The sequence below is a fragment of the Martes martes genome (assembly GCF_963455335.1).
Source record: "Martes martes genome assembly, chromosome: 1".
NCBI classification, from domain to species: Eukaryota; Metazoa; Chordata; class Mammalia; order Carnivora; family Mustelidae; genus Martes; species Martes martes.
Window position 1 is genome coordinate 165,393,490 of NC_137888.1, and position 26,461 is coordinate 165,419,950.

Below are 26,461 nucleotides of genomic sequence, written 5' to 3' on the forward strand. Positions count from 1 at the left end.
ATTATTTAAAAAATTTACTTATTTGACAGAGAGTAGAAGAGCACAAGCAGGCAGTGCAGCAGAGGGAGGAGAGGCAAGCTCCCCACTGAGTAGGGAGCCTGATGTGGGGCTCGATCCCAGGACCTTGGGATCACGACCAGAAGCGAAGGCATTTGCTTAACCAACTGAGCCACCCAGGTAGCCCCCGCCCCTCCACAGCCCTATATAAAGCTTTTTAAGAAAATAAATGATCCTTCTCTAATACAAGGATCACAAAGTCTAACACCTGTAAGGGTCATTAACTCAAGAGCTTCTTTTAAATGGAGAATATCACCTAAAAAATAACTTTGGGCAAAAAAACAAGTGTGTGTCTCCAAAAAGGAAACCAGGTGATAAGGAACAAGTGTAGAAGATTTACTTTACATGCGGAATATTTTTTATACCTTTAAATTTCATATAAAGTACATTATTTATCTATAAAATTTGCATCCTGGCTCCAGCTAACCATCACTATTAAGAAATGCAGGCCCAGGCTCGCCAGATCTGATTTTTCAAAGAAGTTAGAAATGGGAAAATTCAGATTTTTATGTAAAACTCATAAGTTTAAAATGTTGACTTTATTCAGAATTTAGAACACAGGGGAGGGCCAAACAAAACACACCTACAAGCCATATCTGGCTCAAAGGCCAACCAGTCTACCATCTCTAATCAAAAATTTGATGTGTGGGGGCACCTGGGTAGCTCAGTGGGTTAAAGCCTCTGCCTTCGGCTCAGGTCATGATCTCAGGGTCCTGGGATCGAGCCCCGCATCGGGCTCTCCGCTCAGCAGGGAGCCGGCTTCCTCCTCCTCTCTCTGCCTGCCTCTCTGCCTACTTGTTATCTCTGTCAAATAAAGAAATAAATCTTTTAAAAAAATTTGATGTGTGGCTTATGATTCCAAAAACAATAAATATAATTTAATGGAGAAAAATTTCAAAAAGAAAACTCTGACTTGTGGATGAAACCATGTCCCCTCCTGCCCCACTCCTGTGGGACACAGGCACTCAAGGTTTTCTTTATGCAACTTGTGGAAATGATAAGACAGGCCACATTTCTCCTAAGAACTTCTTCATGGAAATTAAGATCTGTAATATATTGTAATTGACAAGTAAAGCATAACTCTCTCAGGTTGTGACTGGGGAAGCCATTTTATAGTAGAGTTCAGTGACCTAAGATGTATCCAATTATCAAATAAAAGCCAGGCATATTCCCTCTGAAGAACATGGCCAGAGCCCAGTCTCCCCTATCTGACATTCTGATGTGTGGACATCAGAAACAACTCTCCCATGGCCACAGGCATACTGTTCTTCAGACAGGACCAGAGGTGCTTGAAAATCCATAACCCATATTCCCTTTAATTATGTGCGCTGGGCACCTGCTATACAACAATCCGCACACATCAAGATCCAGTAACTGCAGAAGGTTCCTTCTTCTCTGATAATTAGCAGACTTATTTAGCAATGTTTGTCAAATTGTAATTCACCGCTTCCTTACTATGCCATAAATCTGAGTATCAAGTAGGTTTCAAACACACCAGTCCTCAGTACAAAAAGCTTGTTTTATTCTTACCTCAGCAGCTTGGGTCTCTTGGTGCAGCAAAGTGAGGCCTGTCAAGTCTTCTAAGAAGGAATGTGAAGAATTAAACACCTTCGCTAGGAAATTAAATCCTTCTCGTTCATATTGATCAAGAACCTGTAAAACATTTATATTTGTTAAAAGGGGCTGCAGGCTTTAAAAGTATATTACAAGATTTTCACTTCTATAAGCACTTGTCAAAAATGAAACTAAAACTAGAATTAAACATGGGGATAATAATGCAATCTGGAGGGCAAAAACTGGGAGGGCTTATTAGTATTTATCACCTTCCCTTCTTAGAAACAATGCCAATATCCTTTTCCAATTCACATGACAATTTTTGTCAAATAAGTTTTATGCGAGTTCACTAAAAATTCTGTAAAAGCTGGGTTTCCTACTTCTAAAGTTCACCTATTGGGGGAAAAAAACAGGCCAGAAAAGAGCCAAGAAAAAAATTAAAAAGGATAAAGACAAACAGACAAATGGATGGGAAATGTGATCTACTGGCTAGGCATACATTTTTTTAAAAAACAATAGTTCAAAACGTAAAAATAAATTTCACTAGGCATGTCACAAAAGAGGATATCCAAATGGCCAATAAACATATGAAAAGTTGATCAACGTTATAAGTGATTAGGGAAATGTAAACTAAAACCATAATGAAATCTTACTTTATAAACACCAAAATGGCTGAAGTAAAAAAGAAGATTTCAAGTACTGGCAAGAATGTAGAACTGGGATTCTCATGGGAGTGCAAAATGAGAAAGCCATTTTAGAGGCTTAAGACTTATATGCCCTGTGATCAAGCAGTTATACTCCTAGATATACATACCCTGCAAAAAAAGGTATGTGGTTATGTATCAGAAGACCCAAACAAAGTGTCCACAGCAGCACTACTCATGGTAGTCCAAACTAGATACTACTCAAGTGTGCATCAATAGTAGAATGAATGAACAAACGGGTATATTCATGCAATAGAATACTACTTAGCAATGAAAACAAACTATATCTACTTGCAACAATATAGGTAATTCTCATAAATATAATATAAATGAAAAAGAGAGAAGCAATATTTAATGCACAATTACACTTTTATATATAAAATTTAAAAAAAGAACAGGCAAAATAAATCTAAGTTAGGTGAGTGGTTACCCATGGAGGAACTGTAACTGGAAGGGGCACAAGGGAGGTTCTGGATACTGATAACATTTGTTTCTTTATCTGGGTGTTGGTATACTTTGTGAAAAGCCATCAAGCACTTTTTTGTATATATGTTATCCCTCGGTAAAAAGATTTAAAGCCTGCGTCTTGACAGGAGAACAATACAAGAATGTCTGAGTTCTCAGAAGCAAAGAAAATAATGATTATTGTATTTAAAAATTCAAAGATCACAGGAATTGTGAGTGTTAGGAAACAGTGAACCAGAATGTCTCAAAAATTCTCTCAGAACTCAGAAGAAATAGATGAATGTCTCAAAAAGCAGACATTGAAGATAAATCCAAGAAATCAATTACACATGAATAGAAAGGCTGGAAAAGTAGTAACACAAGAAAAGAATTTTAAAAACTTCTCCATAAAAGAGATGAGAATGTATAAACGCTTTGATGCAATAATTCCACTTCAAAGACTTTTCATACAGATACAGTTGTCCATGGGCAAAAGAAGTTGACATGTAACGATGCTCACTGAAACATTCTTTGCAGCAACAAAAGATCAGAAGCTACTACTCTTTAACAGGGAGCTGGTTGACAAAATTATGGTGTATTTACAATTAAGGGCATAATTTAGATCCGTTAAAAGAATGAGGTAGCTCTACAGTATTTATATAAACTTGTTTCCAAGACATACAGGTATATTAAAAGCAATGTCCAGATCATGTATTTGGTAGTAATCTCTTAAAAATAAAGATGGAGGAGGAAAGAGGAAGAAAGGGAAAGGCAGCTGTGTGTATGCTTGTTCCTGCATATAATAAGATCTCTGGAAGTATGCATACACGCGACTGGCATCAAGTAGTTGGCTCTGCAAATTCTTCTATACTACCTGAATTTTTAAAACTGTGTGCATATATTACTTATTTAAATAATATTAAAGTCTCTCTTTTTTCCCTTTAGTGCTGGAGAAAGGTCCCAGCAGAGGAGGAGGAAAAAGAGTCTTAAAGCCCTGATGAAGCTAGAGCTGAGGTGGGGGGCAGCCCTCCCCTTCAGCCACGGGAAACACAGCAGCAGTTGTGATGTTAGGAGAGCAGGGAACTGGGGGCTGAGAAGTTCTGGGGTCTGAGAGCAGGCAGCAAGGTCATCTGCTGCCAGAGAAGGGGATGGGTGGACCATGGCAGTAATGGTCTGGGACAGCTGTGTGGGGAATGTGAGAAAGGAAGTGGAGGCCCCTGCTCAGGACAGATAATATACATTTTGGGAGAAATGTGGTTAAGGACCATGTAAGCGTGGGCACTGACAGGATAAAGGCAACAGGGAGGTCAAAGAAATCAAGGGGCTGCTGAGTACCAGTGAAGGGAGCCAAGGGAGGTAAGGTAAGACCTGCAGACTGGAGGGAAGAGATATACGGGGGATCATGGAGGAGCAAAGGGTGATCAATATGCCTCAAGGTCACAGAGCAAAGCCTTTGGCTGGTGAGCCCCAGTAAATTAATCTGACAACCCAATGCCTGGATAAAAAGGCATTTAGTAACTGAATCCCTCAGTAATAAAGAGATTCCTTACAAACAAGAATTTCATCTTAGGAAAAATATGCATGAAAATTAATGATCTTTTTCAAAATGATAAATACTGTGTGCTTGGTGATCACTTATTTCTGAACCATTAAGCTCACTAATTAGCTAGTTTGTACCACGTTTTCAATAAGGTAAAAGAAGAAACAGGTTTGAAAAATGGATTAAAAGCTTTTTAAAAATTAGAATTTCAGAGATGACACTTTGTTGGACCTTAATTAATCTTTCAGATTTCAAGTCCATGTTTCCACGGATAATTCTGCAGTGCTACAAATCTGAATAGCAGAAAAACTAACAGCAAGAGCAGTAGGAGTAAAAGCCTCCCCCCATAATCAAGATGTACAGAAAGTTTAATGCTGAAACACTATTCATAGCTCTGGCTTCAAAAATATGTGGAAAAACTTAATCCTCCAGGGGCATATTTAATCATGCAAGGGTTTTCTAGTATTCCCTTTATGTGCTGGGAAGTTAATCTGTGTTTCGAGTATAAGCAGCTTATAAAAGGTACAAGGATATTTTCCCCTACAGTTTGACCTTCTTAAAGGGGAAAATGTGTTTTAAATTACCCCCCAGCCTCAAAAAGACACCATCACAATGAATATGAGCACTGCTACAATGTGTCAGTCTGCAAACATACCGAACCTCCTAAGTAATTATATAATACATGGTCCTGAGAAGTGTGCGCATTACATTTTGACAGGTTATTGAGTACTCTAAAGGTATTGGGAGAGTTTGCTAAGTAGAGAAATAATGACTTTTAATATAAAGATATGGATCCTTTCCTGATGAACATGATTTTCCTTACTTCACTGTTCTCTAAGGCTAGGTGAACTTTACTCATGTCACATGCGTACTGCTGGACAAAGATGGTAGAATCTCTTTTTAAGACACGGTTTTAGGAGTATCCGTTCTCTTGCTGAGATTCTTTGAGGACTCTTTACTAGATCAAACCCATAGTCCCCAGCTAGGCATTTCAGTCCCTCCAGAACCCTCCAACTTTGGACAACTCTCTGGAGAATGCCGTTCATAGGGCCTAACATCTGACATTGCATAACATGCAATGATTTACATTTCATGAGAAGCAGAAGAGATTCATGGTTTACAACTCTAGTCTATTCTTAAACAAGGATACGAGGAACTGAGTAGTCAACAAAAAAAAATAGCTTTTGTGTTTTCTACTTTCAGCTTATCTATTTTCATGCAGTGTCTGCAAACCTCTTATTTAAAGTCTCTGTTGTTTAGAAATTGAATTCACTTACTCTAAATTATTTAAAAATATTCATGATTTCTAATATTCTCAGGGAAAGCTAGCCCAATATCCCAGATAGAGTAATGAAAGTATGGCTGGTAGCCACTAGGACCTTTAATTTCCATCCTATATAGGAGAATCCACAAAAGAAGGGTCAAAATACTCTTGTCTGATGGACAGTCACCCAATAGTCTACAGAGGCTTTGCTCCAAGGAGGGCAAATCCTGTTTTCCAGTTCTGTTGCTAAGGGAGCCATTCCAGCATGGAAAAGCCTCACTTTGGATAATGAGCTGGAAGCATCACTAATAAAACCAGGAAACACCCTGATCTACCGGTTTCTGTCTTTTGGTGTCTGGGATTTCTCTCATCATAATAAAAAGAAATCAAAGAGGAGGAAAAAAGGCTCTGATTTCAGCAGCTCTTACAACTACTGTCCCACCTTCACTGCTCCCAGCTCTTATTTCCTCTTGGTGCTAACCACTGAGGGTGACCTGTCTTCCCCATCAAGTAAGATCTTTCACTTCCAGCAAGATTCAGCTCAAGTGTCAGCTCCCTCAGCAAGTCCTGCCTGATTAATTCCACTCCCTATGATCTTTTCTTCCCTCTTATATTCTGACCCCACTCTCCAGGGCACACTAAGTTGCCAAATGAATTGAAGGAAATGCTCACAGTATCCCTGGTAATAGAGAGTTGCAGGCATTTCCAACCATCAACCACATGTTTGGTAACTTTGTTTCGGTTTCCATATATCTCAGTGATACAAAACTGATAATGGAATAGAAAACAGCTTCATATGGAAACATATAGCTATCAGTCTAATTAAATCTGTTGCTGTTAACTCACTCTATTGGACATAGGCAGGATTTATCAGACCAAACTTGGAAAAAAAAGAAAGATCTGAGTTCAAGACATGGAATGGTATTACTGGCATGCCAAAAATATAGAACAAGTATCTTGTTCTTTCCCTAAAGTCACTGTATAGTGTACCATCTTAGGCGTTCAAATGCAGAATTTGGGCACAGCTATAATTTAGAGGATGTGGAAGAGTTCAAGCCAAAACACCAAATAGTATCAACATCAAGATTAACAGACTATGGAACAAAGGTACCGACACTTTAGTATTTTAATTAAACTTCTTATGGTATAACACACAACTGCATTTAAAAAAATCAAATATTGTATCTTGGTTTTTTCATATACCAAAATCACAATTCTGCTTGAGTCAACTAAGCAATGGAAAACAAACTGTAACTGGGCATTAACCCACAACTGGGAGCAACTTGGCACATGGGGCAAGACACTTCACCTTTTTGAGCCTGTTTGCTCATCTCTAAAATGGGGAGGCAACTCCATGCCTATTTCCCTACCTACTGAGATACAAAAAGAATTTCATGACTTCAATCACTGACAAGGAATGGTTTATAAAGGGAAGTAAAAATATTATGCATTTATTACTTTAAAAATATTATTGCCAAGGGGTGCCTGAGTGGCTCAGTTGGTTAAACATCTCCCTTAAGCTCAGGTCTTGATCCCAGGGTCCTGAGTTCGAGTCCCACATCGGGGCTCTCTATTCAGCGGGAAGCCTGCTTCTCCCTCTCCCCCTGTCTGCTGCTCTGCCTACTTGTGTGCTCGCTCTCTCTCTGTTATATAAATACAATCTTTAAAAAGTTATTATTGCCAAATAGGGTTTGATAAATACAGAAAATACGACAAGAAGACACATAATGGTGTCAGTGATAATAGCAGAGCAAGGATCTCTGCAAACCCTCTCCTCTGTAAGAGAAAAGAGAACAGTGACAAATCTGGGCAGTATTTATTCAGAAAACATCTGAATCTCTGTAAAAACAATGGGCTTTGAGGTTTTTAACATGCTCCATTCCCACCCCTTCCCCTGTCTAGCTCAAATGTAGCCCCGAACACTAACAACACACAGTCACAGTGGAAACCAGCCTGGCAGCCACTGGAGAGGGTAGAATGGGACTGAAGCTCCTTTAAAGCTCCATTTTCAGAAAATTGCCACCTGTTTGGTGATTCCCAGGGAAACCCTGCTTGCATGTTCCTTTTATTTGACCTGACTCAGAACTCACCCAGTGTGAAAGCCTTTCTCCCAGGGCTAGCTGTCAGTAAGTATCAGGGACAACTGTTTAACATCATGATCTCCTGAGATGGTGGATAATAGTTGCTGCAACAATGTGCTAACCAAAGAGTGTAAAACAAAAGTCTGGGACTACCATAAGAGATGCTGAAAAGTTCCAACATACTCTTGAGAATCTAGAAGACTGCACAGGCACAAGGTGATATGTATGCCCAAAGCTGTGCACATGCTCAGGAAAGATCTGAGAAAGTCCTAAGTTCTCACTTCTAGTTGAGTAACTGTGCAAGCAGGAGATGAAAGGTAAGGCAGAGTTCTTAAATGCCTGGCTCAGCACTGAAGGCACTCCCCAATACACACACAGAGCACCTCGGCAAAGACTGTGATTTACTGGTTCCAGGAAATTCAGAAAATCTGTTTAATCATTAGATGGCAACGAAGCTAACCAAGCAGAAACTTCATGGTGACACAAGACAAAGAACACCAACTTAATGAAATTAGTTCAGCAAAGTCACTAAATAACAAACAAACAACAGCTAAGAGCAAAAATAAACCATCGGCAGGGGAGAGAATCTGATTTCCAGATTTAGCACATTATATTATGTGACACATCCAGTTCTCAACAGAAGTTACTGGATATGCAAAGAAACCAGAAAATATGTCCCATACACAGAAACAAAACAAAAATGGTTAACAGAAACCATTCCTGAGGAAATTACTAAACAAAGACTTTAAAACAGCTATAGCTATTTTAAGTAAATTTGAAGAACTGAAAGAAACCATGTCTAAGTACCTTAAAAAAAAAAGTATGAAAATGATGCTTTGCCAAAATAGAGCCTCAATAAAGAGAAATTATATAGAGGATCAAAAGAGAAATTCTGGAGTTAAAAAATACAAGAACTGAAAAATTCACTAGAGAGACTGAAATCAGTTTTGGGCATGCCAAAGAAAGAATCAGTTAATCTGACGACAGATCAACTGAAAATATCCAGTCTGTGGAGGCGTTTGGTTGGCTGAGTTGGTGACTCTTGATTTCAGCTGAGGTCATGATCTTGGGGTTGTGGGATCAGGCCCCATGCTGGGATCTGTGCTGAGTGGAATCTACTTAAGAGTCTCTCTCTCCTTCTCCCTCTGCCTCTCCCTCCTCATTCATGCATGCATGATCTCTCTCTCTCTCTCTCTCTCAAAAAAAAAAAAAAAAAGAAAGAAAGAAAGTATCCAGTCTGAGAAACAGAAAATGAACAAAAGCCTCAGAGACCCATACAACAACATGTGCTAATAAAGGAGTTCCAGGAGAGATGGAAGAAAAGGGCAGGAAGAATATTTGAAGAAATAATGGTAAAAACTTTCCAAATTTTATGAAAAACATTCATCTACACATCCAAGAAGCTCAGCTCCAAGAACAATAAACTCAAAGAGATCTATATCTAGACACATCATAATTAAACTGTCCAGAGACAAAGAGATGATCAGGCAAGTGCAAGTGAGAAATAACGTAAAGGGAAAGGGAATGTAAAGGGAATCATTAACAGCCAATGTCTCTTCAGAAACCATAGGAACCAACAGTACTGGTATGAAATATTCAAAGTGCTGAAAGCAAAAGACTGTCAACTGAGAATTCTATATCCAACAAAACGGACCTTCAAAAATGAAGGAGAAATTAACAAATTGCCAGATAAACAAAAACAAGATAATTCATCACCAGCAAACCTATCCTGTAAAAAATTCTGAAGTGAGTACTTTAGGTTGAAATGGAAGGACACTAGACAATAACTCAGATCCTCAAGAAGAAATAAAGAACGCAGACAAAGGAAACTGCAATTTTTTGTGATTTTTTTCTTCTATGTGATTTAAAATACAGATACATAATCAAATAAAATGCAAGTATACAAATGCATAAAGCAATAATTATACATCTGTGTTGTCACATGAAGATTTAATCTATGGGACAGTAAGCCCAAAGGAAGGGGAGGCAAACCAAGATACAATGGAGTAAAGTTTTTACTATTATCCAAATTATAGTGATGTTAAACCCAAAGATATGGTTATGAATAGTATTTTGATTGCAAACCGTGGAGCAGACACCAAAATAACTAAAAATATATAGAGTAAGAGAAGAAACAAAGGAATTAAAATGGCACATTAGAAAATATCTATTTAACACAAAAAGGTGAAATAAAGAAAAATAGAGGAATAGAGAAAGAAAAAAAGGCATAAGACATATACAAACCAAAAGCCAAAATGGCAGATGTAAATTCTATTTTATCATTAAATGTAAATGAATTAAACACCTCTAACTAAAAGGCAGACGTGGCAGAATGGATGGATAAAACAAAAAAACATCATCTAACTACATGCTGTCTACAAGAGATTCTTTTTAGATTCAAAGACATGAATAAATTGAAAGTAAAAGAATAGAAAAAGATATTCCATGCAGTTTAAATTATGCTTGATAAATAAGTTCTGGAGATCTAATGCAGAGCATTGTGATGACAGTTAACAGTACCATACCGCATATTTGAAATCCGTTACGAGATCTTATACCAAACTTCTCAACACATACACCCCCCAGGCCCCCCCACACCAAAATGGTAACTCTGTAGAGGTGATGGATATGTTAACTAGCTCGGTTGTGGTGATCATTTCAAGATACATAAACAAAGCAAGTTACAGCCCTTAAATAATGTATAATTCGTATATATTAATGATATGTCAAAAAAGCTGTTTAAAAAAAGAGAAGACTCCATGAAAGCAGAAACCAAAAGAGAGTTAACTGGAGAGGCTATACTAATATCAAACAAAATAGACTTTAAGACAAAAATTGTTACCAGGGACAAAGAAGGACATAATAAAAAGATACAAAAGATACATATTAAAAAGATACAAAAATTATAATCTGAGGTGTACTTACCAAAACAGCCCCCAAATACATTTAGCAAAAATGTATTTTGCCCTGAATTTTTCAAAATTCAAAAATTTTGAAAAAATGTATTGAAAGGAAAAATACACAATTAAACAATAATAGTTGGAGATTTCAATACCGTACTTTCAGTAATGTATAGAACAACTAGAAGATCATTGAGGAAACAGAAGACTTGAACACTATATATCAATTAAACCTAATAAATATTTATAGAACACTATATCCAGGAACAGCAGAATCCATACTCTTCTCAAAGAATGGAACAGTCTCTAGGATATACCATGTGTTAGTCCATAAAAGGTGTCTCATAAGTGAAAAAAGCTGAAATCATATAAATTATTTTCTCTGATCACAATGTGATGGAATTGGATATCAATAACAGAAATTTGGGAAACTCACAAATATGTGGATATTAACACACTCCTAAAAGCAATGGATCAAGTAAGAAATCACAAGGGAAATTAGAAAATACTTTCAGATGAACAAACATACACGTAACATACCAAAAGTTATGAGATGCACTGAACACAGTGCTCAGAGGGAAATTTATAGCTATAAATGGCTGTATTAAAGAATGATTTCAAATCAATAACCTAACTTTCCAACCTAAGAACAGAACAAAAAAATGACCTAAACGCAAAGCAAGCATGAAGAAGGAAATACAAAACATTGAGTAGAAATAAAATCTTTTCAGAAAAACAACAAATGTGACAAACCTTTACTTAGATTGGCCAAAAATTAAAGGGAAAAGACTCAAATTACTAATGTCAGGAATGATAGAGGGGATATTACTGTCAATATTTCAGAAATAAAATTATATGGAAATACTACAAACAACTGTATGCCAATACATTAGATGACCTAGATAAAAAATGGAAAAATTTTGAGAAAGACACAAAGTACTGAAACTGACTCAAAGAAAAATAGAAAATCTGGGGTGTTATGCCTCCATCAGAAAGGAGGAATACCCAACTTTTGTATCAACATGGACGGGACTGGAAGAGATTATGCTGAGTGAAATAAGTAAAGCAGAGAGTCAATTATCACATGATTTCACTTATTTGTGGAGCATAAGAAATAACACGGAGGACATGGGGAGATGGAGAGGAGAAGGGAGTTGAGGGAAATTGGAGGGGGAGATGAACCATGAGAGACTATGGACTCTGAAAAACAATCTGAGGGTTTTGAAGGGGCGGGGGGTGGGAAGTTGGGTGAGCCTGTAGTGGGTATTTTGGAGGGCACGTATTGCATGGAGCACTGGGTGTGGTGCATAAACAAAGAATTCTGGAACACTGAAAAGAAATTAAAAAAATAAAAAAGAATAAAAGAAGAAAGAAAATCTGGGGTGCCTGGGTGGCTCAGTGGGTTAAGCCTCTGCCTTCGGCTCAGGTCATGATCTCAGGGTCCTAGGATCGAGTCCCTCCCACATCGGGCTCTCTGCTCGGCAGGAGCCTGCTTCCCCTCTCTCTCTCTGCCTACTTGTGATCTCTCTCTCTCTCTGTCAAATAAATAAATAAATAAAAATCTTGAAAGAAAGAAAGAAAGAAAATCTGAATAGACACATGAAAAGTAAAGAGACTGAAGTAGTAATCACAAACTTCCCACAGAGAAAAAAGCCCCGAAACAGGCGGGCTTGCTGATGAATTTTACCAGACATTTAAAAAGAATTATCCAATCTTTCACAAATCCCCATGAACAATAGAAAAGAAGGAAACACATCTCAGTTCAATTGAGACAGGTACTATCTTGTTACCAGAACCAGACAAAGACATTACAAATACAGAAAGCCAAAGACCAATGTCTCTTGTGAATACAAGTGCAAGTATCTTCACCTAAAATATTAGCAAACTGGGGCACCTGGCTGGCTCAGAGGAGCATGTGACTCTTGATCATGGGGTTGTGAATTTGAGTTCCACGTTGGGTGTGGAGATTACTTAAGTAAATTTAAGAAAAAAATTTTTTAAATTAGCAAACTGAGTCTCCAGCAACATATAAAAAGGATGACACACTATGACAAAATGAGATTTATCCCTGGAAAGCAAGGCTGGTTCAACATATGGAAATCAATATAATACATCACATTAATAGAATAAGGAACAAAAAACCACATCATTATCTAAAAAGGCAATGAAAAAGCATTTGACAAAAATCTAACACCCTTTCATACTAATAAACAAGCTAGTAATAGAAGACAATTTCCTCAACTTGCTAAAGGGCATCAATAAGCATTAATACTATACTTAATGGTGAAAGACTGAGAGCTTTCCCAGTAATATCAGGAATAAAACAAGGATTCCTGCTCTTGCCACTTCTATTCAACATTGTATTGGATGTTCTAGTCAGGGCAATAGGCAAGAAAAATAAAAGCATCTGTCTAGATTGGATCTGAACTAGAAAGGAAGAAGTGAAACTCTACTTCCAGAAGACATGATCTTGTACATGGAAAAGCCTAAGAAATCCACAAAATGCTCTTAGAAAAAGAAAAAAAAAAGCAAGGACTCCTACTCTTGAGTACAAGAGTACATTCTATCTTGTAGGATATAAGAGCCATATACAAAAATCAACTGTATTTCGATACACTAGCAATGAATTATTCCAAGAAGAAATTAAGAAAAACCACTCCATTTAGGGGCGCCTGGGTGGCTTCGTCGGTTGGGCATTTGAATTTTGATTTCAGCTCAGGTCATGATCTCAAGGTTGTGGGATTGATCCCCGTTGGGGGCTCCATGCTCAGGGGAAGTCTGCTTCTCTCCCTGTCCCTCTGCTCCTCCCTTTGCTCACACTCTCTTTCAAATAAATAAATAAATCTAAAAAGGAAGAAGAGGAGGAGGAAGTAGAAGAGCAAGAGGGAAAGGGAGAAGGAAAAGAAGACCACTCCACTTATACAACATCAAAAACACATCTAGGTATAAATTTAATGAAGGAAGTGCAATACAAATACACTGAAAACTACACTGAAAAAAGAACTAAATAAATACAAGGACATCCCAAGTTCATGGATTATAAGACTTAATGTTGGTAAGATAGCAATATAGTCCAAATTGATCTAATATTCAGTGCAATCCTAGCTGGCTTTAAGAAGGGGGGACAGATACTGACAAGCTGATCCTAAAATTCATATGGAAACCTAAGGGACCTAGAACAGCTAAAATAATCTTGAAAAAGAATTATTCCAAAACTTACTAAAGGGTAAGTATTGGTTACTAGATGGCACTAGCATAAGGATAGACATACAGATCAATGGAATAGAGTCCAAAAATAAACCTTACATTTTTGGCAAGCATAACAGGATAATTTAATGGGGTAAAAAAATACTCTTTTCAACAAATAGTACAGCAACAATTGAATATCTACATGCAAAAGAATGAAGTTAAGCACCACATACAATATACAAAAATTAACTGAAAATGGATTATAGATCTAAATTCAAGTGCTGAAACAGTTACACTCTTAGAAGAAATCAGAATAAATCCTTATGAGCGTGGGTCATAACAACAGTTTCTTAGATGTGGTAACAAAATCCCATAAGAGGCTCAACCACCCTCCCCCCAAATTAGGATGTCATCAATATTAAAAACAATTGTGCTTCAAAGGTTACATCAAGAAAGTGAAAAGACAAGCCACAAAATAGGAGAAAATATTTGCAAATTACATATCTGATAAGGGTTTGGTATCCAGAATATATAAATAATTCTTAAAACTTCTCAATAAAAAGCCAAAACCAAAAATAAAAATCCGAATAATTTAACAATGGACAAAGGAACTAAATGGACATTTCACCCAAAAAAGACATACAAATGACCAACAAGCACATGAACAGATGCTCAACACTAGTGGTCATTAGGGAAATGCAAATCAATACCACAATGAAATACCACTTCACACCCAGTAAGACAGCTCCAATAAAAAAGAGACAAAAACAAGTGTTGACAAGAAGATGGAGAACGAAATCTTCCTACACTAATGGGAATTTAAAATGGTGCAGCTGTTGTGGAAAACAGTTTGGCAGTTTTATAAAATGTTAAACAGAGTTACTATATGACCTAATAATTATACTCCTAGGTATATACCCAGGAGAACTGAGAACATATGTTCACACAAAAACTTATACACAAATGTTTATAGCAGCATCATTCATAAAAGTCGCCAAATAGAAACAACACAAATATCCAACAGTTGATGAATGGATAAAAAAATGTGGTATATCCATACAATGGAATATTTTTTAGCTTTAAAAAGAAGTGAAATACTGACACATGCCACATTATGGATGAACCTTGAAAGCATTATGCTAAACGAAAGAAGCCTTTTGCAGAAGTCTACATGTATGGTTCCATTTATATGAAATGTTCAGAATAGGAAAATACATACAGATAGTAGATTAGTGCTTGCGAGGGTCTGAGGGAAGCTGGGAATGGGGAATGACTACTAATGGGCACTGGGTTATGGTTTAGTTTGGGGTGATGAAAATATTCTAATTAGTGTGATGGCTGCACAAACTTATGAATATACTTAAAAACCCAAGAATTGGGGGCGCCTGGGTGGCTCAGTGGGTTAAAGCCGCTGCCTTCGGCTCAGGTCATGATCCCAGCGTCCTGGGATCGAGTCCCGCATCGGGCTCTCTGCTCAGCAGGGAGCCTGCTTCCTCCCTTCTCTCTCTACCTGCCTCTCTGCCTACTTGTAATCTGTCTGTCAAGTAAATAAATAAAATCTTTAAAAAAAAAAAACAAAAAAAAACCCCCAAGAATTGTACACTTTAAAGTGAAGAATTTTGTGATATATGAATTGTGTTATATTTTTTTATTTTTATTTTTAAAGATTTTATTTATTTATTTGACAGAGAGAGACATAGCAGAAGAGGGAACACAAGCAGGAGGAGTGGGAGAGGGAGAAGCAGGCTTCCCACCGAGCAGGGAGCCCGATGTGGAGCTCAATCCCAGGACCCTGGGATCATGACCTGAGCCAAAGGCAGATGCCCAACGACTGAGCCACCCAAGCACCCCTGAATTGAGTTTTAATAAGATAAAAGACCTATATGAGCTGTTAGTATGAGGATCTAATGTAGAGTGTCTGTAAAGCAGATTGAGTAATAAAAAACACTATCTGGAAGGAAGAATTGAGGGGTGGATTGATGGATGGATGCACTTAACCTCCCCCCATCGATCTGTGGACTGCTTCTTAAAAATGTGTCATTTCCAATTAGAGTTGTTTGAAACCAAGTAAGTTTGAAGTCTAGTTTATCATCTTAAAAGATGAACAGTACTTCTGAAGATCCTTGCAAAGATAAATATATATAGTGAGGAGAAAGAAAAGAAAAAGGAAGCTCTCCTTAGAAGGTTTCACAACCTTCAAGTTTTGGATAGTGATAGATCAAAGAACCATGGCAGACCCTTTGTGGAAAAATTAATTTGCCTCACCTCCCCTGACCCAAAAAAAGAAAAGTTAATCAGACACAATTTTATCTAAATCTAAAAGAGCTACTCTAAAAACTACAGAACACTTATGAAAGAAGTTGAGGAAGACACAAAGAAATGGAAAAACATTCTATGCTCATGGATTGAAAGAATATTTTTAAAATGTCTATGCTACCCAGAGCAATCTACATATTCACTGTAACCCCTATCAAAATACCATCAACATTTTTCACAGAGCTGGAGCAAATAATTCTAAAATTTGTATGGAGCCAGAAAAGACCATGAATAGCCAGAGGAATGCTGAAAAAGAAAACCAAAGCTGCTTTTGGGCATCACAATGCTGGACTTCAAGCTATTTTACAAAGCTGTGATAATCAAGACAGTATGGTATTGGCACAAAAACAGACACATAGATCAATGGAAAAAACTAGAGAACCCAGAAATGGACACTCAACTCTATGGTCAATTAATCTTTGACAAAAGAGGAAAGAATATCCAATGGGGGGAAAAAGTGCCTTTAATAAATGGTGCTGGGAAAATTGGACAGCCACATGGAGCAGAATGAAACTAGGTCAATTTCCTTACACCATACACAAAGATAAACATTTAAAATTGATGAAAGACCTAAGTGTCAGACAGGAATCCATCAAAATCCTAGAGAAGAACATAGGCAGCAACCTCTTTGAACTCGGCCGCAGCAACTTCTTGCTAGACATGTCTCCAAAGGCAAGGGAAACAAAACCAAAAATGAACTATTGGGACGTCATCAAGATAAAAAGCCTTTGCACAGCAAAGGGAGCAGTCAACAAAGCTAAAAGGCAACTTACGGAATGGGAAAAGATATTTGCAAATGACATATCAGATAAAGAGCTAGTATCTATGATCTATAAAGAACTTATCAATCTCAACACCCGATAAACAAATAATCCAGTCAAGAAATGGGTAAAAGACACGAACAGACATTTCTCCAAAGAAGATACACAAATGGCCACCAGACACATGAAAAATCAACATCAACATCACAGTTCAACATCACTCAGCATCAGGGAAATACAAATCAAAATCATAGTGAGATACCACCTCACACCAGTTAGAATGGCTAAAATTAACAAGACAGGAAATGACAAATGTTGGCGTGGATGTGAAGAAAGAGGAACCCTCTTACACTGTTGGTGGGAATGCAAGCTGGTGCAGCCACTCTGGAAAACAGTATGGAGGTTCCTCAAAAAGTTAAAAATAGAGCTACCCTAGGGCCCAGCAATTGCACTTCTAGGGATTTACCCCAAAGATATAAATGCAGTGATCCAAAGGGGCACCCAAACCCCAATGTTCATAGCAGCAATGTCTACAATAGCCAAACTGTGGAAAGAGCGGAGATGTCCAAAGACAGATGAATGGATAAAGATATGGTATATATAACGATGGAATATTACTCAGCTATGAGAAAGGATGGACACTTAACCATTTACATTGACATGGATGGAACTGGAGGTCCAGTTGAGTGAAATATGTCAATCAGAGAAAGACAACTATCATATAGTTTCACTCATACGTGGAATATAAGAAATAGTGCAGGAGATCATAAGGGAAGGGAGGGAAAATTGAATGGGAAGAAATCAGAGGGAAGAAAACCATGGGAGACTCTTACCTATAGGAAACAAACTGAGGGTTGCTGGAGGGGCAGTGGGTGGGGAGATAGGTAATTGGGTGATGGGCATTAAGGAGGCCACGTGATGTGATGAGTACTACGTGTTATATGCAACTGATGAATTATTGAATACTACATCTGAAACCAATGATGTACTATATGTTGGCTAACTGAATTTAAATTTAAAAAATCTAAAATAGCTCTCTTTTTAATTCTATCATAAAAGCAAAATAAACTATAATAACAATAACAATAATAATAATTTGACCTTACAAAATTGAGTTGCTTAATAAGCATGATATTATAATGATCAAAATATTTACAAATAGGGGCACCTGGGTGGCTCAGTTGGTTGGGCAACTGCCTTCAGCTCAGGTCATGATTCTGGAGTCCTGGGATCGAGTCCCACATCGGGCTCCCTGCTCAGCAGGGAGTCTGCTTCTCCCACTGACCTCTCTCCTCTCATGCTCTCTCTCAAATGAATAAATAAAATCTTCAAAAAAAATTTAAAAAAAAATTTACAAATAGATGATCTGACCAACTAATCTAATCTTTTTAAACTTACACAATGGCAGGTCATAAATTTGAGGAGGGCTTATTTTAAATATGGACAAAAGTCAACAAGGAGGTGAACTATAAAAATGCTAACAAGAAGCCTTTCTAAGAAAGACCATTATCCAAGCCACTCAATACATTCATTTGAATATTTACAGAGCCTGCTCCAGGTTACAGGCTTCTTGGGGACATTCACTATGTTTCTGTATAAGAAATACCCTCTTCTATTTTTTTCTCATCTTTTTTGTTGTGGTAAAATAAATATAAAAAATCTACCTTCTTAAATATTTTTTAAGTGTTCAGGTCAGTGGCCTGAGTGGCATTAAGTACATTAATGATTTGTGCAACCATCCCCATCACCTTCCATCTCCAGAACTCTTTTCATCTTGCAGAACTGAAACTCTACACCCGTTAAATGCAAACTCACCATTTTCCTCCCCCAGCCCTGGTAACCACCATTCTATTTTCTGTCTCTCAGAATCTGACTATTCTAAGTACCTTATTTAAGTGGAGTCATGCATTTTTTGTCTTTTTGGGACTGGCTTATTTAATTTAGCATAAGGTCCTCCAGGTTCCCCCATGTTGTAGTGTGTGTCAGAATTCCCTTCCTCTGGAAGGCTAAGTAACATTCTGTCATATGGACAGACCACATTCTGTTTGTTGATTCTTCTACAGATGGACACTGGGGTCCTTCTGTGTTTTAGCTATTGTCAATAATCCTGCTATGAACAGAAGTGTACAGGGGTGTTATTTTTGCCAAGGAGATAATCAAATATTCACTGTAATGCACAATTTTTGCAGAACTATTTTTACACTTGTGATATTAATTCTTTGGTCTCAGGCTTATTAATACCTAATGCTTTGTTGGTTTGTTTTTATTTTATCATTTCATTATTATTCTAATTTATAGGGGCACCTGATGGCTCAGTCAGTTAAGCATCTGCCTTTGGCCCAGGCCATGATCTCAGGGCCCTGGGATCCAGTCCCACATCAGGCTCCCTGCTCTGTGGGGGGCCTGCTTCTCCCTCTCCCTCTTCCTGCTGCTCTCCCTGCTTGTGCTCTCTGTCACCATCAAATAAATAAATAAAAATCTTAAAAAAAAAAGTTTATTTAAAAAATATAATCTCTCTTGATAATCTGTCTTATCACCTTCCCCCAATGACCTTAACAGTAAAAAATATTATTGAAAAATTTACCTGTTTCATTCTATGAATAGAGGATAAGGAAGGCAAAGAGAGATTATAATTTTATCTACTGTGTATACCAGTCTCTACTTTAAAATGAAATTTTTAGGGATAGAGCTTTTCTCTCTCAGTCCTCTTTTTAACCTAAGTCATATTTTTTCATGACTATAATAAACTGAAGATATTCTTTGAAGGATCATTTGGAGGATCCCAGGACATTAAAAAGAATACACTTGAAACCTTGATGTAACCAAGTACAGCTTTCTAAAGTCATTCTTCAAAGGCACAAGAACTAGAGCCTTGGTCTGAGAGCACACATCAGAATCCCCTAGAGAGCGGGGCCACATCTCCAGTTCCTCATTAATTAATTAAGAACCTGCATTTCTCGTGAGTTTCCATAAGATATGGATGCTGTGGGTCATAGGACCACACTTTGAACACATCTTCTTTCTCTAAGCAGGAGGATCTCCTCTTAGACTCAACCTATGAAGAAGTGTGTATGTTCCCTTACCATTAAAACTCATCTTTAGCTGTTCCTCCTAAAAGAAATTACTGTGTGATACTGTTTATTTAGTAGTTTTAGTCAATTCCTTTAATAAATTCTTGTTGGTAAAAAGTTTTTAGGTCCCCTGCACAGAGAGCCAGCTCTCATTAAGAAAATTATAACTTTGTAATATGTGAATATTGATTCAGTGACTTTCTTTTCATTCTGTAACTGAGACTTATACAAGCATATATTTGGCAGGCAAGGTCCACTGAGGAAAAACTAGGCATTTGATTATATTATTTCATATATTATTCTCTATCTCCACCTGCATGGCCCTTGATGTCACTGCCATAAACTAATAACCTTTGACTGGAAATAGCCCAGACACAGGTTTGGTTTGACTCATGGAATATTTGGGGAAAAACATATGCTTTGAATTAAAATTAAAAAATCAGATGCTTTGATTTTAAAATTCAGATTTCCATTTACTCTTAAAACAAACAGAAAAAAAAAATAGAAGATCTGGCAACACTACTCCCAGATTTCTATTGGTCAATGATCAGTCAGAGTTGGACCCTAGCTGCCCCTCAGAGAGAACCTGAGCTCTAGCTAACCATAGTCTGCATTTGTTTTCTGTCGTCTTCACACTAGTTCACTCCATTCATGTATTTATCGGCCTGACCTATAGGCTTGTATATGTGGGTGCCCAGCATAAGAGGGAATACGTGGTAGAGTCTCAATTTCAGAAAGTATTATACTCTGGCTTAAATAAAGTATGGTATAGGTAAGCTCCTTTGGACTCAGTCCCTTATGGCCTAAGCTTGTTGAGTTGTGTGACCTACCAGTAGGCCACCTCTACTGTTGTGTTAGAAACATTCAGCCTAGAAGGACCCATTCTCTAAAAAGCAGTGTTGTCAGGTTAAGACTCTTTTGCGTATAGCCAAAAGAATAATGTAAATGCTGGGTGAACCTGAAAACACCTGCAAGCACAAAGCTTATACATTATTTTAATCTTTTGGTCATGAAATAACACAGACATAAAACATTATAGCTTAAAATACTATCAAGAACACCAGTACATCAGAAGTCTCTACAAAGCCCACTTTACAATCACAACACCCCACTTGCCTCTCTGAGGTAAACACTGACTTGTAGGATAACCACTTCCTTATTCTTTTTAATTCTTCCACCTACGTGTGCTTCCTGAACACCATCCCTTAGCTCTACTATATTTGAATGCTGAACTTAGACATTTATTCATTTGTATCTGACCTTTAAAAATTTAATACCATGTTGGGGGCACCTGGGTGGGTCAGTGGATTGAGCATCCCACTCTTGGTTTTAGCTCCAGTCATGATCTCAGGGTCATGGGATTGAGTCACAAGTCAGGCTCCATGCTCAGTGGGGAGTCTGCTTGAGATTCTCTCCTTCTCCCTCCCCCCACCTTGCACATATGTGCATGTGCTCTCTCTGTAATAAATAAATAAACTCTTTTAAAACATTTTTTTAAAAGAGTTTATTTCTTTGACAGATATCGCAAGTAGGCAAAGAGGCAGGCAGAGCGAGAGGGAGGAAGCAGGCTCCCTGCTGAGAGAGTCCGTTGCGGGGCTCGATCCCAGGACCCCAAAATCATTACCTGAGCTGAAGGCAGAGGCTTTAACCCACTGAGCCACCCAGGTGCTCCACATTCTTCAATACTATGCTAAGATACATGTTAATTGTGTCCTGTTTCCACTCTTGGCTTTGTTCATCTTTTTTTGCTCTTTAGTTTCTACCTTTGGCTTGTTTGCATTTGTTATGCTGCCTTTTCTGACCTCTTGAGATAAATATTTGCTCATTAATTTTAGGCCTTTTTTTTTCTTTTAAGGCTATCCATTTTTCTATTAGGTTACTCCTTTACCTATATCCTATAAATTTTTACATGAAATATTTTCACTCATTTAAAATATTTAATTTTCATTATATCTTCCTTTTTTAAGATTTAAGAGAGAGAGAGAGAGAGAATGCATGTGCACACACAAATGGAGGAAGGGCAGAGAGAGAGGGAGAAGCAGACTCCCAGCTGAGCAAGGAGCCCGACATGAGGCTAGATCCCAGGACCCTAGGATCATTACCCAAGCTGAAGGCAGACACTCAACTGACTGAGCCCCCCAGGCACCCTCCATTAAATCTCCTTCAATTCATGACTTTTTTAGGAGCATATACTTGAATTTCCAAGTAAATATATGGGGATGATTTTCTAGTTATCTAGTTACTACTGATTTCTAGCATAATTACATTGGGATAAAAGTATACATTCTGTATAGTTTCGATCTTTGATATTTGTTGAGACTTGCTCAATGCCCCAGGCTATGGTAAATTCTTATAAAATATTATATGTGTGCTTGACAAGAATACGTAATTCAGTTTAGTATAATGTGTTCACTAGGCTTCTTATCATGTTGATCAGATTTTCAATTACCAACACTGACCTTTTCTTGTATGCTTCTGTGAGACAATAGAAAAAATAGAAAAAATATATATATTGGTCTCTACCCCCAGTCGCTGGCACAGCCCTCCTGAAACCCTTGTAATTTACTAAGTGATAAGAGCACTCTTACCTTGTCTTTTATATTTCCCATCTTTTTGTCTCTTCATCCTTCACCTTGAATAGTTTTTTTCATACCAATTTTTTTCTGGTCACTGATTTTCTCTATAAGCCTATCAACTATTCACTTTGTTTTTATACTTTAGTTGTAGAATTTAATTTTTTTTTTAATGTACAAAGCCACATTTTTAAGTTCTCAGTCCCTGCTGAAACTAAACTTTGGCTTTTATTTAATCCTGTAAATGTAATACATTATATTCTGCTTCTGATCATTCCGGTATCTAGAATCTTGGAGTCTATTTCTTTCTTTTTTTTTTTTTTTTTAAGATTTATTTGTTTATTTGACCGACAGAGATCACAAGTAGGCAGAGAGGCAGGTAGAGAGAAGGGGGAAGCAGGCTCCCCGCTGAGCAGAGAGCCAGATGCGGGGCTCAATCCCAGGACCCCGGGATCATGACCTGAGCCGAAGGCAGAGTCTTTAACCCACTGAGCCACCTAGGCGCCCCTTGGAGTCTATTTCTGTTGTCTGTTGCTTCTGTTAGTTCTTGTGTTTGGTATCTTCTTTCTTTGTGTGCCTGGTTATCTCTGATTATGGCTGGATACTATAATTGAAAAATTATTTGTGGAAGTAACTTGAGGACTGGGATCAAGATATTCTCCTTTAAGATTTCATTGCTTTTACCTGGCACCTATGGGCATTAGCTACACACAGTCATCTTAATCCAAGTCAACTTTAAAGTTTGTGGGCCACTCAAATAATGTGAAACAGAGCTGCAGCCAACATGAGAGTTGGTTTACTTCCAGTTACAATTACGCCTCAGTGTATCTCTTCAGGGAGTCCCAGCTCAAAGTAGGGAATGGTTTATCAGACTTCCAAAGCTTGACAAGACCCAGACTATAGTTTTTAACCTTGAAAGGATACCAAAGGTGATCTCAGGCTCTCAACTTCCTTTTCTTGATCAGCAAATGCCCATAAGATAAAAGAGCCCCCAATGTCAGGCTCACTCCTCTCTGTCACATTCTCTCCCAAATCTCAACTTAATAATTCTTCACAATTTATTAGTTCTTTGATGTTTTAGAAGATTAAAAAACAATGATATATCTAGTTTCTTTGGGTGACTGCAGTAAAAGAAGTGGTTTGAATTATATGGCTTCCCATGAGTTAAATTACTAATCTTCCAACATTCTTTTATGTATTATATCCTTAGCACATGGCCTAACCTTGTCCATATCTGCCCCAAAGTGAAAGCTCTATGGTATTCTTTGAAGATCAGGATAGGTCTTCCTGGTAGCAACCTACCCTTTCAGTACAGAGGCACTATAAAGAATAAAGGTTCAAGTTCCAGTTCCTATAATTCCTCTGTGATCCTGGACAAAGATTTCTCTGCAAATTGGGTAGGAGATACTTCCATGCATATCAGAAGATTAGATGGAGGAATGGAAAAGAGCTTGAAAAAGCCTACAAAACTAATTCTTTTTCTCCTCCCCACAGGTGAACCATTCATCCATGGCTCTAGTAAACTCATCATAGTAGGCCAGTGGTCAACTGACATTTCAGGTGACTCATTAATGGCTAGTAACATTATGCAAGACACAATATTCCAGGTGCAAATAAAGAGATAGCTATTGTTAGGTTATAATTTATTTTAAAATACTTCAGCATACATAGTGTGTACATGAATGATGTGCACTATATATTCTCTACCTCCTAAGGGTAGCTACTTAGTATTTGAGGCACCCTAATGAGGAATGTATCATCTAGGTGTAGATCACATTTGAAAGACTAAGTAGAAGAGATCCAACCTCCCAAATCTGAGTGTACTAATTATAGCTACCTAAATTGACACTGGAGGGTTTTCCTAGTGAGTATAAAGGAGGAGGAGGAGGAATAATTTTTCTGATGAAAGTAATAGTGCTCAAGATATATGGGCTGGGTGGAAATATAACCTTATATGCATGAGGATTCTAAGAATCTGGCAAACCAGGCAGCCTACCATTCTTTGAAGTGGCACTCTGGGCCTAAGCTTCTGCTCCTGGGTCTGGACAGTTAACAGAAGATTTCATCACCTGATATGACTGAAAGATTAGATATATCCTTTAATGAGAATATGTTTGTATCTGTCTCTACCGAATATCTGATGTGCGATACATATGAAAAAGATGAGTTTGGGCTTTTCTCAGTCTGTAAGAACTGGCTGACCAGCTTTTGTGTATTTTTACTAATAAATGTTCACATGTGTGGCAAAATTTGGTCCGAGACTTGACTTCATCGTTACAAACCACACAGTAGCAAGATAACCTGTAACCATTGGAAGCTACCAATTTCTACCAAAAAGATTAAAATGCAGTTTAGTTTGCAACAATTATGGTGCATCAAATTTCCCAAATGGATCCTGCTGGGAAATAACCTCAAAGCAGGAACATCATGCTGATTAAGCTAATGTACAGACTTGCCATCCTGGACCATCCAAGAGAAAGGCTGTTTCTCTTCAGTGGGAAAACCACAGGAAGCTACAGAGACAGCCTTGGGGTGTGGGTTTTGCTGGGCCTGGAAGCCTGCCAAAAATACTATCATTCTATCTCGGCCCCTGGAATGCAATGATACCCAAATTTTTTTTTTGGTTTGTTTTTTTGTTTTTAATAACTTTTTCCCACTGATTGCCCCCAAACCACCTGGGCTCTGTATTTTATTCAAAATGATGTCATTTAAACAATATCTGTATTTAAAGGAATAGATAGATGGGAGGCAAGTATCCTATTTCCATAAGTAGATGAAAAACAGAAGTATTTGCATTTTTAAAACAGTACTGTCTTAGATTCTTAGCAGCTGCATGTCCCTACCTTCCAAATGTTTTTAAAAATATTTAAGCTGAGGGCGCCTGGGTGGCTCAGTGGTTAAGCCGCTGTCTTCGGCTTGGGTCATGATCTCAGGGTCCTGAGATGGAGTCCCACATCGGGCTCTCTGCTCAGCAGGGAGCCTGCTTCCTCCTCTCTCTCTGCCTGCCTCTCTGCCTACTTGTGATCTCTTTCAAATAAATAAGTAAAATCTTAAAAAAAAAAATTTAAGCTGAAAATTAACTGAAATAGCCAAGTGAACTATGTTTGTCATAAACAATTCCTTTAGGAAAAACTTTGAAACTCCCATCCCTGCCCCCCATACCTGTGCCAGAGGGCACCTAGAAGTTGCTCTAGTGCACATAAATGTTCCTAATGTCACAGTCTGAAATACATTATTCTGGGTCAGGATTCTCCTTTAAAAGGACAAGTCTCCTAGTTGATTCACCAAGGAGTTTAACCAAGCACTCCTCAGAACTGCTAAAAATTTTAAATGGAATCTTCACCACCCCTACTCTCTCAAGGACAGTACAGGGGAATTCTATGCTTATTATTCCTGCCACATCATTGTCTGACATGGTAGCTTAATATGGTAGGTAAGTGAACTGAGAGGGTTGGAAATCCTGCACCTCCGTGTCATTTCTCTGAACCTAATGAGCTCTTGGCTGGGGTAAGATGGGGTAGCCCTCTTGCTAGACACTTTCTGGGAAGCTTGAAAAGGACACTGAGAAGACATCCACAAAATGGTACCGAAGAAAGAAACACTGCAGCATCTGACAGGATGAAGCCAACTCTTCATCCACTTACAGCCACAATAAGGAAAGGCAAGATGCTTGGGACTGGAGAAAGGCTTCCAAGGAACAGTGTGGGACAAGGGCAAAAACAACAGCACTGGCAGAAGCAGGCCTGGCGCTGTCAGAGAACCACCATCCTGAGTTTCTTATGCCCCTGCCCTCTAAGGGCAAAGAGGAATTCACAATTCAGAGGCAACACAGTCAAGAAGTCTTTCCCAAGGTCATGCTAGCTCATCTAGAGTTGTGGGCCTGACACTAGTCCCAGATACCTACACAGGAACTTCAGCAAGTAAGAGGATTCACCTCCTCCCCTAGTACACATTCCCAGGAACATTAAACCTCAGCTTCGTTCTGGTTAATAATGAAACCCCTAGAT

General features: G+C 38.0%; 1 protein-coding gene across 3 annotated transcripts in view; it reads right to left on the bottom strand.

Moving 5' to 3' along the window:
- Positions 1–26,461, bottom strand: part of ATG7 (autophagy related 7) — a 239,498-nt gene that overhangs the window by 120,465 nt on the left and 92,572 nt on the right. For all 3 annotated transcript variants that reach the window (XM_080816773.1, XM_080816771.1, XM_080816772.1), the window contains one exon: positions 1,588–1,710. In XM_080816773.1, coding sequence (XP_080672899.1) covers positions 1,588–1,710 — 123 coding nt within the window. The remainder of the gene's footprint in view (positions 1–1,587; positions 1,711–26,461) is intronic.